Here is a 17,137-nt window from a genome sequence, read left to right as displayed (position 1 = left end):
CCAATCATTTAACAAAGAAATAAATATTATGTAAATTCTTCCGGATAAGAAAAGTAGAAAATTCTCCAGCTCCTTTTATAAAGCTAGCATAGCCTCAAAATAAAACCAGATGAAGGCATTATAAGAAAGGAAAATTACAGGTCAATTACACTCATAAACAAAGATGCAAAAATCCTAACCAAAATTTCCACAAACTGAATATATAGCAATTTCTTTAAAAACACCATGACCAAGTGGGTCATCAACAAGTAGGTTACTTACAAGAATGCAAGACTGACTGAGCATTAAAAGTATATCAGTATATTTTACCACATTAACAGATTAAAGAAGAAAAATCTTATAATCATCTCATTCGATGCAATAAAAGTACTTGATAAAATTTAACGTCCATTTAAGGTATAAATTTTTACTTTGCACACTAGAAACAGAAAGGAGCTTCCTTAATCTGACAAAAGTTATCTACAAAACACTACAGCAAACATCATACTTAATGGTCAAACAGTGAAAGCTTTCCCTTTGAGATCAGGAACAAGATAAGGATGTCCTCTATCACCACTTCTATTCAGGAATGTACTGGAGGTCCTAGCCAGAGAAGTAAGGCAAGAAAAAGAAATAAAAGGTGTAAGGATTGACAAGAAAGAAACAAAACTGATTATTCACAAATGATATGATCGTGAATACAGAAAACTGAAAGCATCTACAGAAAAACATAGAAGAGTTGAACAAGAATGTGAGATTCAAATCAACTGCATTTCCATGTGAACAGCAAATGCAGTTAGAAAACTTAAAAAACAAACACGTGATTTAAAGTGGCCTCAAAAAATATATAGTATTAAATATCTAGCAATAAGCCCAATGAGAGAGGTGCAAATCATCTATAGGGAAAAATCATAAAACTTCATTGACAGACATTAAAGGACTAAATAAATGAAAATATATGCAGTGCTCACGATCTGGAAGACTCAATTTTGTAAAGATACCAAGTCTTCCCAAATTGATTTACAGTTAAGGTAATCTGAATGAAAATCCCTACAGGATTACGTGTATGTGTATATAACTTGACATACTGAAGTTTAAGTGTATACTGAAATGCAAAGAACCAACAGCCAAGATATTCTTGAAAAAAAAAAAGAATAAGAACTTCTTGAATATATATTAAGTATGAGGAGAGTGGAATTCATACAAACAGACCAAGGAAACGATATAAACAGATCAGACACAGAACCACATATATATGGACACCTGATACAACATATATTGCATGACAAAAAAATATATTGTGTTTCGTTTTTCCAAGAAATAATGATGGGACAAAAAACTATCCACATTGAAACAAACGAAACTGAACTTATTCCTTACATCATTCACGAAAATAAATTCTACCTAGCTGGTAATCAAGTTCATGACAACTGCCACATGAAGAACTATTTCAAGTTCAAAACAAAATGTACTGATTAAAATATCCCCCAGTGGGATGTATCTTAGGGACAGGCATTTTACTGTTAGTGGTAATTTTGGTATCATTACGTTGTTCAATGTTTTACACAAAGTAGTATAAAGCAAATCACAAAAACAAAGCAGCTATGAAATACTTGAGTTATGTCAGAGGGACACAGGAGCCAAATGAAGAGGTTTCCATTGATCAGAGAAACAAAATTTCAACATAACAAAGAATGACTGCAAGGGATTTAAACATTAAAATCCAAAATGTATTAAGTTCAGATAATAAAACAAAATATTAAAATGGTAACCTATACAGGTTGCTAGAGATCAACTCATTCTGAAAATTGATAAAGGGAAAGAATCTAGTGTTTATCATGCATGACTTTCCTATGGGGACTCTCTAGTTTCAGGATAACCAAATATTTAATGAAAGGAAGTTTCTTTCTTTAAAATAATTACAGCCAATAAATGTAGGAGGGATTATAAAATTAGAAATTCACCATTCTGTGATCCCAAAGTGAAATACAGGTTCTGGTCGACAAGCATTAATGACTATTAAAACTATTAAGTGATAAGTAGACAGGGAACTTTATAATGGATTGATCAGGCTGGTACCAAGTATACCCACTGATCAATCGTTAACATTACTAAAAATGGAACGACCAAATATGTTCTTCCTGATCTGATATTATGGGAAATACAAAGCACCACCAACAAAATACTCTTACCAAAAACCTAAACCTCACTAATTAAGTTTCTCTAATTACTAGTTCACATGAAGTAAGAGAAACAAAGGAACACGTTAAAGGACCATGAGAAAACAATTAGCCAAACCCAGAATGTTAAAAATTCTACACAACCTATAACCCAGTTCCTTTAACAAATAAATGAAGATTTAAAAAGATAAAATGATACAGATTAAAAGAGACTAAGACACTTATCAACCAATGCACTATGTGTACCTTGTTTGAATTCTGAGGCAAACAACTATTTAAAAATTTAGAGTTTTCTTAATCGCTTCTCGGCCTTTTGGCTAAGATCAAGTGTAAAACATTTAGGTTTGTTTTAGGTGACGGATAAAAATTGAAAACAGATTGAACATAGTAAGACAGAAAGAAATTATGGTTAACTTAGTTGGGTAAGAGAATAGTCCTGTCTGCTAGAGATGCATATGGAAATACAGTATTTATTGGTCAAACTGTAAGATGTCTGGGACTTGCTGTGAAATACTTCAGATTTACTAACAAATTACTTGTGCATTTAAAAATTAAAATAAATAGGTAGGTAGGTAGGTGGACAGGTAAATGAATAACTTTCTCAGGCACAGAATCAATTTTAGGTGAATTCAAATTAAATATAAAACAATAAAGCAAAATAATAAAGCTTTTAGATAACACAGAATACTTTCACATTCTCAGAGTAAAGCAGGATTTACTAAACAAAACTTAAAAATCATTCAACAAAAATATGCCATACCATAAGTAACTATAAAGATTGTCTACTTCACATGATTTTAAAGGTACTTACTGCTGGTAAAAGAGACTGCATATTTTGATTAGAATCTGCTATTGTAGCAAGGTACACCAAGTTTGTGTGCAACATCTGCTGATACCTATTAAAACAAAACAAATATCAATATTAAAAAATAATTTTCTTCCTATCTGCCTAAGTACAAACAGCACTGTAATCATTTCTAAAGTTTCATTAAAAATGTGTTACCTGAACATCAACAGCACTTTAATTTTTCCTATGCTGCACAAGTTCCAAATAATAAATATTCAAATATAATAAGCTCAGAGATCTTACCATGTATGCTAAATAGTGTTATAATTATTTTATATGCATATACATCTTAATTCACAAACCAATACTATCAAGTAGGAGCTCTTTTCTCCATTTTACAGAAGAGAAACTAATGTTCAGAGAGGTTGATAACTTGTACATGATTGCATAGCTAGTAGATGGAATAACTGACATATGTAATAGGTCCATACTAGTACATTGAGTTTGTTTTTTTTAAAAGAACTAAATAGAGGAATCCAGTGAAATGTGCTTCTCCCAGCCAGGCACGGTGGCTCACACCTGTAATCCCAGTCCTTTGGAAGCCTGAGGTGGGCAGATCACTTGACGTCAGGAGTTTGAGGTCGCAGTAACCCAGCTGCACTTTCCCTCAGTCTTTCTGATTGGCTGTCACTGTGGGGGCTTGGAGTAAAAGATCTATGAAGAAGGCACGTCTGTAGGTTTGCTTTCCTGAAGACCAGTGAGCCTCACCACGGGCCAGGGGAGCTTTGTAAATGCCTGCATAAAATGTTTTCCTGGCTCACGCCTGTAACCCCAGTACTTTCGGAGGCCGAGGCGGGCAGATCACCTGAGGTCAGGAGTTCAAGACCAGCCTGGCCAACATGGTGAAACCCCATCTCTACTAAAAATACAAAAATTAGCTGGGCGTGGTGGCACACGCCTGTAATCCCAGCTACTCAGGAGGCTGAGGCAGGATAATTGCCTGAACCCAGGGGGCAGAGGTTACAGTGAGCCGAGATCGTGCCATTGCACTCCAGCCTGGGCAACAGAGTGAGACTCCATCTCAAAAAGAAAAAAAAAGAAATATGCTTATCCCTTTCCTTCGGCCATTTTCATTTTGCTAAAAACCTCAAACCCAAGTACAGTCAATACGTTCTGCCAAAATGTAGGAAAGGGGGTGGGAACCACACATTTTTTTCCTTTTCACTACTGTAGCAGTGACCAACAGTTTATGCCCGCTGTGTTTATACTACCCATCTATCAGGACTCAGCATATAAAGAAGGCAATGAATAGGCAATCTCCAACTACAGAAAAAAAGAGATACGCTAAAACACGATGGAGGAAATGTTACAACACCAACAACACTCAATATTAACTTTAAGAAAATAAAATAAATTCTCATTATCAGCATTATATGGTTAAACATGCTTATTGTAATCTTACCTATGAATTAGTTTAGCTAAGCTTCTCTTCACAATTTTAAAAAATTAACTGACAAAACCGTATTAAAATTAGCAGTGATCCAATCACTAGTGTTTTGTCTCAGTGCAGGCATACAAGCCCCATGAGCACAAACTTAAAACCTACATCAAATTGTTAGGCTTTCTTAAAATTTCATTTACTAAAAATGCTAAATACAACTTAAAACAATAAAAATAAGTTTATTCAGCTAAAGGGCTCTAATTCAGATTCCAAATTAATTCATTTTCTAAAACAGACACCATAAAAGGAATCCTAGTTTTTCTTTTGTTCGTTTTCGGTTTTTTTCATTTGTTTGTTTTTTTGAGACAAGGTCTCACTCTATCACCCAGGCCGAAGTGTGCAGTGGCGCAATCATGGCTCACTGCAGCCTCGACCTCCTGGGCTCAAGCAATCCTCCCACCTCAGCCTCCCAAGTAGCTGGGCCCACAGGCGCATGCCACCACACACAGCTAAATTTTGTATTTTTAATAGACAGGGTTTTACCATGTTGCTCAGGCTGCTCTCAAACTCCTGAGTTCAAGCAATCGGCCAGCCTCAGACTCTCAAACTACTGGGATTACAGGCATGAGCCACTGTACCTAGCCGAATCCTAGCATATTCTTTGGTACTTACTTTTTTCCTGCTACAAACAACAGGTTTCACAGCTTTTTTTTTTTTTTAAGAAAGGAAATAACACTGTTTCTTGCTGACCTTAAAATAACGCTTTCACAAACAAGGCCATGCTTTTAACGCTTTGCCTCACATGGACGCTATGTTGTCCAATCAGACATGATACATCTCTGATAGCTAACTTTACATAAAATGGACAAAGAAATAATTATATTGTACTGAATTATACATAATGGTTAATTGTGTTGTTGAAATTCTTCAACAGCACTAACAGGGACCACTAGCTGGAACTATTTCATTATTCCGTAGAGATCTAGAAAGGAACTTAAAATATAGTGTTCCATATCTTGCCATTTTTTAAAAAACCAACCAGCTATTTTTAATTAGAACATATAACCTGTTTCAGTCTAGTCCTTCAAGTTTTCCTTTGCTTGAGTATTAGTATAGTTGCAAGATATGAGATTTGCTGAGGACCACTAACCAAACCATACTAACAGACGTGGTTTATTCATGACCCTTTAAGAAAAAATTGTAGTATCATGTTGATTAGTACTTGACAAAGCCAGTGTGAAACTACTATTAAATCTAATCTGCCACACTCTTAAGGTCTCATATGTAAAATAATGGAGTTAAAGCAGGACTCTGAAGTTGCTTGCAGTTTTAAAATCTATAAACCCAGCATCTTTTATGAAGTAGTTTCATTTTAAGACATTTGCCCAACCTTCTCTCAACCATCAAATCTTTTCAATTTTTAATTGTGAAATAATTTTATACAGAAAAGTTTCAATAGTAAAAAGTCTCGTATATTTTTTCTTCCAGATTCTCTAAACTGTTAGCATTTTACCACATTTTTCCTATCATCTCTAAATACACACAGCAACACACACACACATACACATGCAGTCACTTTTTTCCAAAACCATTTGTGAGTCAGTGATACCCCATTACTCCTAATACTTCAGTACTGGCTTCCTCCAAACAAGGCTATTCCCTTATATAACAGGACACCCATCATGAGGAAATTAACATTGATATATTATCACTATTTAATCCACAGAATTCATTCAAATTCCTCCAATTGTCCTAATATCTCCAAATCATTTTCCCTCGTATAAGTAGGTAAAATGAAAATTTTAATTGGCCTTTTCTAACTTCAATATGTTTATTTTCTGTAAAATTGCATTTTTTATAGCATTCATCAAATAAGCATATTCTTTTTTCTTCTTTTGAGACAGAATCTCACTATTAGCTAGGCTGGAGTGTAGTGGCGCGATCTCGGCTCACTGTAATCTCTGCCTCCCAGGTTCAAGTGACTCTCCTGCCTCAGCCTTCCCAAGTAGTTGGAATTACAGGTATCCACCACCATGCCCAGCCAATTTTTGTACTTTTAGTAGAGACGGGGTTTCACCATATTGGCCAGGCTGGTCTTGAACTCCTGACCTCAGGTGATCTGCCCACCTCGGCCTCTCAAAGTGCTGGGATTACAGGCGTGAGTCACCACACTCAGCCCAATTAAGCATATTCTAAGATGACTGAAGTTTCAAAGACGAACATTAACAAAAAAGTAGTAAATACTCGTATTATTTTATAAGTTTGTATACAGGTCACCTAAAAAGCAATCAGCAAATACTCCAGGAGAATCTGGACTCAGCTAACAATACTGAAATACTAAAAATGATATTAAATATATTTTCCTCAGAAACTTTGGATATTTTTATTCTATACATAGTTACGTTTCTCACTGAAACAGTTTACTTTCTTCATGTTTTATTCCTAAAACAGTATATGTTGTGCTGGGCACAGCGGCTTACACCTGTAATCTCAGCACTTTGGGAGGCTGAGGCAGGAGGATCACTTAAGCCCAGGAATTCAAGACAAGCTTGGGCAACAAAGTGAGACCCTACCTCTACAAAAAAGTGAAAAATTAGCTGGGCATGGTGGCATGCACCTATGTAGTCCCAGCTACTTACGAGGCTAAGGTGAGAGGATCACTTGAGAACAGGAGGTTGAGGCTGCAGTGAGCCATTATCATACCACTTGCACTCCAGCTTGGGCGAAAGTGAGACCATGTCATGAAAAACAAACAAACAAAAAAATATATTGTATGTTGATATGAGGAAAAAAAGGAGTATATAAGCTAAGGGCTGTTATAAAACATATTCAGTATTTTATTTTTGATGATGGTACTGTCCTAGTTGACAAATATTCTCAAATACCCATGATTATTAACCTATTAAAAGAGACAGTTCACCTCCCAAAGAGGCCACTAAGAGTAACTCATCAATTACTTTGAATAAAGTAAAATGGACACTATATTTGTTGACATAATTACAAAATTAAGCTGAAAGTAATTTCATTTTATAAAATAAACCTTACCTAGAAGCTATGAATATTTATTGGACAATAAGAATACACTGTATAGAAAAGTTATCTTCCAAACTACAGATTTAAACCTTAACTCTTTTAAATTACGATGAATGATGAACACTAATTTTTTTTGTTGTTTGAGATTTACGCAACTCCAGAATAGTTTGGACTCACCCTAAAATGCAAAAAATAAGAGCTGATTTAAGCAAACATAGGCTGATTTACAAAATGCTCAAATCAAATACCACAGTGAATCAGTAAAACATTCTCACATGCGTTACCAGAATTTAAAGGAAGAGGGTCCAGGCATATGGGCTCCACAAGCGATTCAGACCACTGACTCAAGAGTGTAATATTTGAATTTGTGTGTGTGTGCAGATAGCATTGATAAAGCAACATACACAAAGGTACTACCAGTGAAAAGTCTTTGGGTAGTAAGAATATGGTATTCATTCTCTTATTTTACATATTTTGTTTTCTAATTTGCACATACTGCTTTCATAAAAGTTATTTTAATTTAAAAAAAAAAACACAAAACACTGTTTCAGGCAAAGTTATCACATCTTAAGGAGTTGTTAAATTAAAACTGGAGTATCAATTCCCAGATGGCTGTCATGTAATGTCTCTCTTCATTTTCCTTTTGCTTCTCCTACAATGAGAAACAGGAACACCTGTTAAGGTCAAGAGGCGTTGTTTTTCTCGTTACTCACAAACCAATACTGACAACTTGATAAAGAAAGAATATCTGAAGAACAAAAGAATGAAATTAAATCCACCAAAAAGGGCAGAATTTAAGATTCTCCCTAAGTCAATTTCAGCCCCATTTGCTTAAATTGTTCACCAAGTATATGTAAGAAAAAGGTCTAATCCAATATGTAGAGAATGAGGGAAATGATCATATATACACTTGAAAAAGTTGACAATATAAAGAAAACAGTGTAAACTTTTGCTGACTCAGTTGGTTCTAGACCGAAACATACACTATCCGTGATGAGCGTCTGCCCCTCTTTTTTTTTTTTTTTAACTACATTACTTTTTCGGGTTATTTTAAATTTTCTAAGACTGGTTATCCTTAGAAACATCAAGACTCGCCGAATAATTAAAAACAGTTAATCATTAAAGAGAATGCAGAAGCAATAAGCTTCCAAGAGAAACGACATGTAGTAGAGGAGACACAGCTCATGGCAGCCTTAGCTCCAAAATATAACTATCACTTCTTCTTACAATGACTAGTCCTATGGCCTCAATCTAACTATAAGTAAGTCTGGGAAATATGTGAGCTATACTTGGTGAATATTTGATGGTGACTAATGATGTCTGCGACAACTGTCATTTACCTGATATTTGTCTTTTAAATTAATTTACAGGACATATTTATAGGCAGTAATAACTGTATAATTTATGATGATATACATATTTAGTTGTTATTTGTCTTAAGATATTTATGGTATCCTTTGCCATACAAAAAAAAGTCTACATAAATATATATCTATGTGGCGTTCTTAAAAGCCAAAGGTAAAAATAATTTCAGTTATTCATCACTTAACAATGGGGACACATTCTGAGAAATGTGTTGTTAGGTGATTTCATCATTGTTGTGCAAACATCATCAAGAGTACTTACACAAACCCAGATGGTATAGCTTACTACACACAGAAGCTATATAGTATAGCTTACTGCTCTTAGGCTACAAACCTGCAAAGCCTTTTACTGTACTGAATACTGTGGGCTGTACTGTAGTGAATAGTAAGTATTTGTATATCTACAATTATCTGAATAGAAAAGGTGCAGTAGAAATATGGTATTATAATCTTAGGGGTATTATAGTAGAAATATGGTATTATAATCTTTCGGTCTGTTGTTGACCGAAACAGCTTAGGTCGTGAATGACTGTATTCTAATCAATGCCTCTAAGCTTTATCATTCCATGGTTGACTTGAGGAAGTGATCTCCTTATCACTGATGATTATCCACAGTTAAACCAAAGAAGTAGATTAAGCTAATTCTTTAAAGAACATTTTCAAATATATGGACAAGATTCATCTAAGTAATAATATATGTAACGGAAACAATCACATAAAATGCAAAACACACAAGAGATTAAACAGTAAGATAACCTAGCACTCAGATTGTAGTTTGTAAACATCATTCTCCAAAAACAGAACCAGGGCTTGGAGAAACGGGTGACTACCAACCTGCATAGGAAAAAAAAATCAGGAAGAACCTAGAACATTTTGTGGTATTGGAAAATAAGAAAATGCTCAAAAAATAATGAAGACATATCAAGAAGCCAGCTTGAGGGGCTCCCATTGGCCAAATCTGGAAGAATTAAAGAAAATAAATAATAAAGTAAGAGATTATAACCTACAAAATACAGTAATAATGTTTAAGTCTATTTAGAGATAAATAAGTGAATGAAAGAATGAAGGAATAAAGGAATAGGAGGACAAATTTCTTCCTCACAGTAGGACTTAGGTAAAACTAGAAGCAATGATAGATTTAGTCATCAAGGGTAACCACGTAAAGTGATAACTATTACAGGCAAAAATCATTGGATTTTTAGTGGATGCTAAAATTAGTGTGTTGAAGTATGATGAGAAACAATGTTAAGTATGCCTCAAGGTATTAGATATGTATGAATTACAAGAAATAGCAACTTTATAGTGAATGAACTACAAAGTTATGATACCACCTTAGTTAAGATACCACCTTAACTAAGTCATCGAAGTTATCACCAATATTGGGACAAACTACTAACATATGGCTACTGAGGATGCACTATGAAGGACACAATATCATGTCAATGGTAATCCTGCTAAAAGTGTATAGTGTGAATTTCATCATGGCAAACACCAGTCAAATCCTAAATGAGGGACATTCCACAAAACTACTGGTCTATACTATTCAATAATGTCAAAATCAATGACTATTTTAAAAAGAGCCCCAGATTAAAGTATACTTAAGACACAAGACAACTAAATACACCACCAGATCCTGCACTGGACACTGGACCAGAAAATATGCACTAATGGGACAACTGGCAAAATTCAAAAAAGCCCTAAATATTAGATAATAGTATTGCACTCTTGATTTTAACAATCATACTCTGGTAATTTAAGAATATGTGCTTGTGTTTAGGAAAAACACACTGAGGTTATTAAAAGTAAGAGGGATTCATATCTGCAATTACTCTTAAATGTTTCTGGAAAACATTATGTGGGAGAAATGAATAAAAAAGCAAGTGGGCTATGTTATCGTTTAAAAACTTCAGTGCAACGCATACAGGAATTCTTTGTACTATCTCTGAAATATTTTGTAAGTATGAAATTATTTCAAAACAAAAGGCTTTTTGTTTTTTCTTGTTGTTAGTGTTAAGTAGAAACAGATCTCACTGTTGCCCAAGCTGTTCTCAAACTCATGTCGTCAAAGCAATCCTCCCACCTCAGCCTCCCAAAGTGCTGGGATTTCAGGCATGAACCATCGTGCCTGGCCAAAACAAAAAGTTCTTTAAGACACCACTTTTCAGCAACTGGATGTGCAAAAATATTTTAAAGATGTCTAATGTTCACTGCTCACAGGGATAGCTGAAAGCTAGGACTCTAAAAACCTTGCTGGGAGAAAGCAAACCAATACAATCTTTTTGCTGGCTAATATGGCAACTTAGTATGGTCTTTAACCCAGTAATTCCATTTCTAAAACTGTAACCTACGTAAATATTAAAAACAGTATCTACCAACGTGTACGCATAAATATGAACGCATATATGTAAATGCACAGAAAAATGTTTGGAAGGATACATACTAAAGCAACAGAAGCAGTTACCCTATGGAGGGGAAGGAGATAAGATAGTGGCATGTAAAAGGTGACTTATCTCCACAAACTCATACTTCCTAATTTTTTTTTTTTTACAATGAGCATATATGACTTTTAAATTTAAAATATTTTTAAACAAAGGGGAAAAAGTAATGGAAACCTGGAATTAAACAGCGGTTAAATCAAATGACAGCAAGAGACCAATACAATGTGAAAACCAAACAAAGCAAGGGCCAAGGTTGGTGGGAATTATCTGCCTGAGGATACACCAGTGAGGTCTCTAGGAAAGACAGATGCATCCCAAAACCAGGGTGAGAATAGTCAGCCCTCAGTATCTACAGATTCCACATCCATAGTTTAACCAACCATGCATTGAAAATATTCTGAAAAAAAAAAAAAAATGGATGGTTGTGTCTGTACTGAACATGCAGACTTTTTTCTTATTATTCCCTAAACGATACAGTATAACAACTATTTATGGAGTATTTACATTGTATTAGGTATTATGAGCAATCTAGAGATTATTTAAAGTTTACAAGAGGACGTGAGTAGGTTATATGCAAATCCTACACCATTTTATACCAGGGACACAGGCATCTTGGACTTTGGTATCCATGGGGAGTCCTGGAATCAATTCACCATGGATACCAAGGGTCAACTATATTCTACAGCTGTGTTGACCAATATAGCACCCACTAGACCCAGTAAAATATGGCTAATCCAAAATGAGATGTGTTATTAAAGCAAGATACACAATAGGTTTCCAAGACTTAGAACAACAACCAAAAAAAATGTAAAATATCTCAATATTTTTATGCTAATTATATATTGAAATGATACTATTTTGGAACTAATGGGTTAAATAAAATGTATTACTAATATTAATTTCACCTGCTTTTTACTTGTTTACTGTGTCTACTTGAAAATTTAAAATCACACATGTGGCTCGCATTTGTATTGCTAATGGACAGTGCTTTTCTAAATACTTTTGATAATATATTCAACTCATTCTACCACATCAGATTCTATTAGGGCATATTATTTACTTCAGATACATAGCTTTAAGGTAGAAAGTTTGGTCCTTATGAATGACAATCAATTCTGTATTTATTAGATATAAGCTTTGTTTTCTCCACCACATACATGGATGCAACTCAATATCCCACATAAACGAAGATCTAACTTTTCCATAGATCAGACTACACATATATTTGAAGTCATTATTGTATCATGCAGGGTAACAAGTATAAGAAACGAAGTGATACCCAATCTCCTCCCAAAGAAAGATTTCTTTTATAAATTAAGTCACACAAAAGCTTGTACACAAATGTTCATAGCAGTATTACTCATAATTAGTCAAAAATACAAACAACACAAAAGGCTATCACCGATGGATAAATAAAATGTGGTACAGCTGCATAATGGAAAAAAATACTTGCCAATAAAAAGGAATGAGGTACTGAAACATGGTTCAACATGAATGAACCTCAGAAGTATTACACTAAGTGAAAAATGTCAGTCAAAACTGACCACATAGTATATCAATCCATTTATATGAAATGTCACACCAGGCAAATTCACACAGAGAGTAGATTAGCGGTTGTCAAGGGGTGAGGGGCGGGGGGTAGTGACTGCCAAAGGATACCCAGTTTCTTTTGGGGATGTTAAAAATGCTGTAAAACTGACTGACGTAATACCAGCACAACTCTATGAAAATACTAGAAAACACTGAATTGTACACTTTAAAATAGGTGAATTGTACGGTATGTGAATTATTTCTCAATAAAGCTGTTAGTAAAAAGTAAAAAATTAACCAATACAAAAAACTGAATAAAAAAAAAAGTTTCTTATCAATCTTACTGAGAACACTCTGAGGTCTTTCCTTTATTCTGAGAGTCCATTATACACTGAATAAGATGGTTATTGTCATCCAACATCTGAAACAGAATTAGAAAAGGTTTAGCATAAAACTAGTGCATCAAGTAAAATAAAAAACTAGAAAATTCAGAGAGGGAGGGCATTAGTAAATACTGCTTGTACAAGAACTCTAAAGTGTATCCCTTAACAAAATACTGTCCCCCCCCCCAAACAATCATTACATATCATAAACCATTAAGCAAACATGGAAACATAAAAAAACAAAATTTCCTTAAAATGATTTTCTGTTAACGTTGCTACCCGCTGTTACAAAGTATTTTAAAATTCATTTTAATAATAAATATGAGTTAAAGCAAGATTAGTGGATCAGCAGCTCTCTTGCATAAAATTTCATTAGGTACTGTTTAAATCTCTTGTAAAAATATGCCATGCACAGTTCATATGGACAATCTTTTCAATAACTGAGTTTTTTTCCCTTCAGATTTCTAGAAATGTTGCATCTATACAGAAATTGAATCCTCTTGGGTCTTTTTAATATATACGATAGCTCACCACAAAAAAAATCCTAATTTTACAGCTTTGGAATGATACCGTGTTTAATCAATAAAGTTTTAATATTCCAATTATTCTCCCTCTGAATAAACAAGCCCAGAAGGGAAAATCAGAATTCTTTTATATCAAACATTTAATTACCTCTGCTATCTGTAATAGAAGCTCTGGCCAATTAAGACTAAAGTTAAGAGTCCAAGTTGGCTTTTCATCATTCTAATGGTTTGGATTAGTAAAGAAAAATTCTGTACTTCTCCAGAATGAAATAAATACATGAAAACTTCAGCCCACGAGTCATGATGAGGTAGCTGGCTAGTTTCCAAGTTTTATAACAGCATGGTTTTGTGATTCTCCAATTATGAGATAATAATTAAACATAGTAATTTCTATGCATGTATAATATTTGTTACAGACTTTATGAGTTTACTTCATAATTACGCTGTCTCAAAAGTTTAAGAGGAAAAAGATACCGATTTATCATTCTATCATCTTTTAACAATTCAAAGCAATCTTGGCTTTGAGGGCTCAATAATTCATCTAAGTAAAGTGGAGCTGAAGAAAGAGTACTGATTGCAGCAATTAAAAGGCCAGTTAGTTTCAGTGCCAGTTTTGCCATTTTGAGCAAGTCACTTAAGTTTTCAGGGGCTGATTCAGCTCCAAGATCAAGGGACTCAGGACATGCGCCTCCAGAACCTGCCCCATCCTACCAGGATTCAAAAGTATTAGCACAATACCATAATCACTCTATCTCAATAAAAGGAACATCCATTTAACATTAACTGTCACTTCTTTCTGCACGTGAATCACAATCTTCACTTACTGGGGGAAAAAAACCACTAACATGATCTGCTAATAAATGCAGTTATTTCTTAGATAGAATCATTGCATGACCAAAAAAAGTCTTTAAAATGCACGAATCAAATCCTCAACCTAATGATTTCACAACTTATCTCCAGTATATTCCTCAGACTATTCAACGTCACCATTAAAATATGTGTCTCACATCTAGTATCAATCTCTCCCATTGCAGAATAAGGCACTTAATTTGGAGCCCATGTTTCTGTTCAGCTGAGAATGGAAAATAATTGATCAGCATACTTGGAATTAATCATTATCCATGATAAATATCTTAAGACGTATGTAAGAGAAACTATAGAAAAGAAGAAAAACTCTGGACTTTTCCTGTGTACAAAAATAAAAAAGGTGAACCCTCCAGAAACGCAGTTTTGCGTGAGTGTGTACTTGGAGCTGTTTGCCAGGTTGTAGACTTAACTCAGAGTACTATATGAAAGCATTGCATTTCCAGGCACTGCCAAGCCCGTTTGTTCATAAAATAAAGCAACAGTTGGGCAAATGTCAAAAGCCACACTACGAAGAACCTGACAGTAAACAGAAACCGATTAGCATAATCTATGTGGTCTGAGTGGTACTAAAACTTGACCTTTTTTTCTATTTTGATCTTTGCTACACGGCATAAAACAAAAACAAAAATATTTAAGGTAAACTGCTAAATATAGCAGCAACTTTTGAAAGTCTAGGTCAGTAAAATTTAGAATGCTGCCTTGCTAGTAGGCAACAAGGGGTAAAGGACAATAAAGAACCTTTGTGTTCCGACAGGCAGTAACACAGCAGCGACTGCAGCAGCACTATCCTTTAAAAAGGAGGCAGCCCCCTGTGTATTTATCACGACTTATATTAACTGGTCACGACAGTCGTCTCTACCACTAGACTGTAAGCTCCAGGAAGGCAGGGACCATGACTCACCACAGTCGCCTCAGCGCCTAAAATAGGCGCTCAATAAATATTTGCTGCAGAAGTAAACGAATAGGCAGCGATGCAAAAGGGAAGAAGAGGCTCTGGGGATAACCTCAGAGTCCATGGGGACCTTCCTTGCCCGCTCCTCAGACTCTACTAAGGTTCCCTCCAGCGTTCCCCAAGTTCTCCTGAGAGCTCCCAAACTCGGCTGAGTTTGCAGGGCAGCGACCTGCGCTCCGACTTCCCTCCGCCAGCAGCGACCCGCGCTAGGGTCCGCACGAAGCAGCCGCGGCGCGCGGGGCGGGGCAACGCCAAAGTAACTCCGGAGCAACGCGCGGAGCCCGGCCCGACACACGCCCTTCCCAGCGCGGCCGCCGCCGGGCGCACGCGCCCCACCGCCCGAACGCCGCCCCATCCCTAGAGAAATCAGGCGGCGGTTGTTTGGGCTTTTGTGTCTGTAGAAAAGCGCGTAAACGCGCGAAAGACTCCGAGAAAAACCGGTTCACCCTCTTCCGCCACCAACCCAGGCACAGCCCGCAGCCCTGGTTCCCACACACGGCTGCTTCCCAGCAGGCCCGCCTCCGCCTCCGCCCCTGGCCCGGCCCGGTCGACTCCGGGCCCGGCCCTTCCCCCCGTGTCTGTCTCTCCCAGAGGCGGGAAGGGCCTGGCATCCCCAACCCCGCGCGGTTTCACCTTCTGAATCGCAGCGGGAGTGATCTCCCCCTTGCCTCGCTGCCTCGGGGCTGCGAAAGCCACAGACATGTTGCCGCCGTCACCACTATCGGCAAGTCCCGGGTGCTCCGGGTGAACGGCAAACTGGGGTAGAGACGCCGGCCTCTCGGGCTGAACCACCTCGGGAATGCGGGGAGGGGGGATGCTCCGGGGCCAAGCGGACAGGCGGCGGGGCAGGCCTGAAGGAGGCACTCTGGCCCAGGGACGTCTCGTTTCTGCGCACTCTGGAGGACCCCCAGCCCCGGCCGAACTTTCTTGACCGTCCTCGCATCCCCCGACCTCTTCTTGTGGGCACCCCCTGGCCTTTTGCGCTAATGGTAGAGTCGCGCCCTAGTCCTCCCTCCGCTTCAGCGATTCAGGAAATGGTCCCGCCGCCGCGGGAGAGGGAGAGGCTGGGGCTGCCCCTGTCACAGGAAATGCGAGCGGCTCGAGCCGGCCCGCCCCCTTCGCGCGGTTGCAACTTGCCTCCCCCGCGGCGCTCTGAAGCGTCTCCCCGACTGTCTTGCGGAGAGTGACCTAGACCTAGTTCAGTTTTTCCAACTTCATCCTTACTTCCGCCCCCTGGCAAGAAGTCGCTGCCCCGAGATGTCCGGGCAGCCCGGAGAGGGGAGGAAGGTCAGGACTCGGGAGTTCGTGCAAATCTGTGGAGCATCTGCCGAGATAGGACAGAGGGGGAAGGACAAGGTGAACGCGGATTCGCTGGTTTAAATGGCTCGGCTACGCCCCAAATGCGCACCTCCGAGTCCACAGTCTCGCACGCACGCACAAAGTCGTGCATAACAATTGGAAAGTAACCCTGACCCGAAACCGGGACACCAAGGTTGTGTCCAGTGCTCGGGGGCAATCGGCCAACTTGGCTGGAGCGGACAGAGAAGAGCTCGCCTCTTGGGACAAACCCTTAGCAGGAAAGTGGGTCGATTTCGTCTGACTTGGCTCTTTGGAATTAAGTTGTGAAACAGGGCATCCTCACTCTCTGTTTTTTAAGAG

General features: G+C 37.4%; 1 protein-coding gene across 2 annotated transcripts in view; it reads right to left on the bottom strand.

Annotated features, from left to right (window-relative positions):
• SS18 (SS18 subunit of BAF chromatin remodeling complex) overlaps positions 1–16,578 on the bottom strand; it is a 77,433-nt gene extending 60,855 nt beyond the window's left edge. The window contains exons 1-3 of one of the 2 annotated variants that reach the window (XM_017859974.1): positions 16,112–16,578; positions 13,097–13,173; positions 2,971–3,055 (exon numbers count right to left, since the gene is read on the bottom strand). In XM_017859974.1, the coding sequence (XP_017715463.1) occupies positions 2,971–3,055; positions 13,097–13,173; positions 16,112–16,180 (231 nt within the window). In that variant the 5' untranslated portion in view covers positions 16,181–16,578. The remainder of the gene's footprint in view (positions 1–2,970; positions 3,056–13,096; positions 13,174–16,111) is intronic. The other variant, XM_017859975.1, reaches the window with a different exon arrangement.
• Between the last annotated feature and the right edge of the window lie 559 nt (positions 16,579–17,137).

The sequence above is a fragment of the Rhinopithecus bieti genome, unplaced genomic scaffold (assembly GCF_001698545.2).
Source record: "Rhinopithecus bieti isolate Rb0 unplaced genomic scaffold, ASM169854v2 scaffold_51907, whole genome shotgun sequence".
Lineage (NCBI taxonomy): Eukaryota > Metazoa > Chordata > Mammalia > Primates > Cercopithecidae > Rhinopithecus > Rhinopithecus bieti.
The sequence above is the reverse complement of the archived record's forward strand: the minus strand, read 5'-3'. Positions and strand labels throughout refer to the sequence as shown.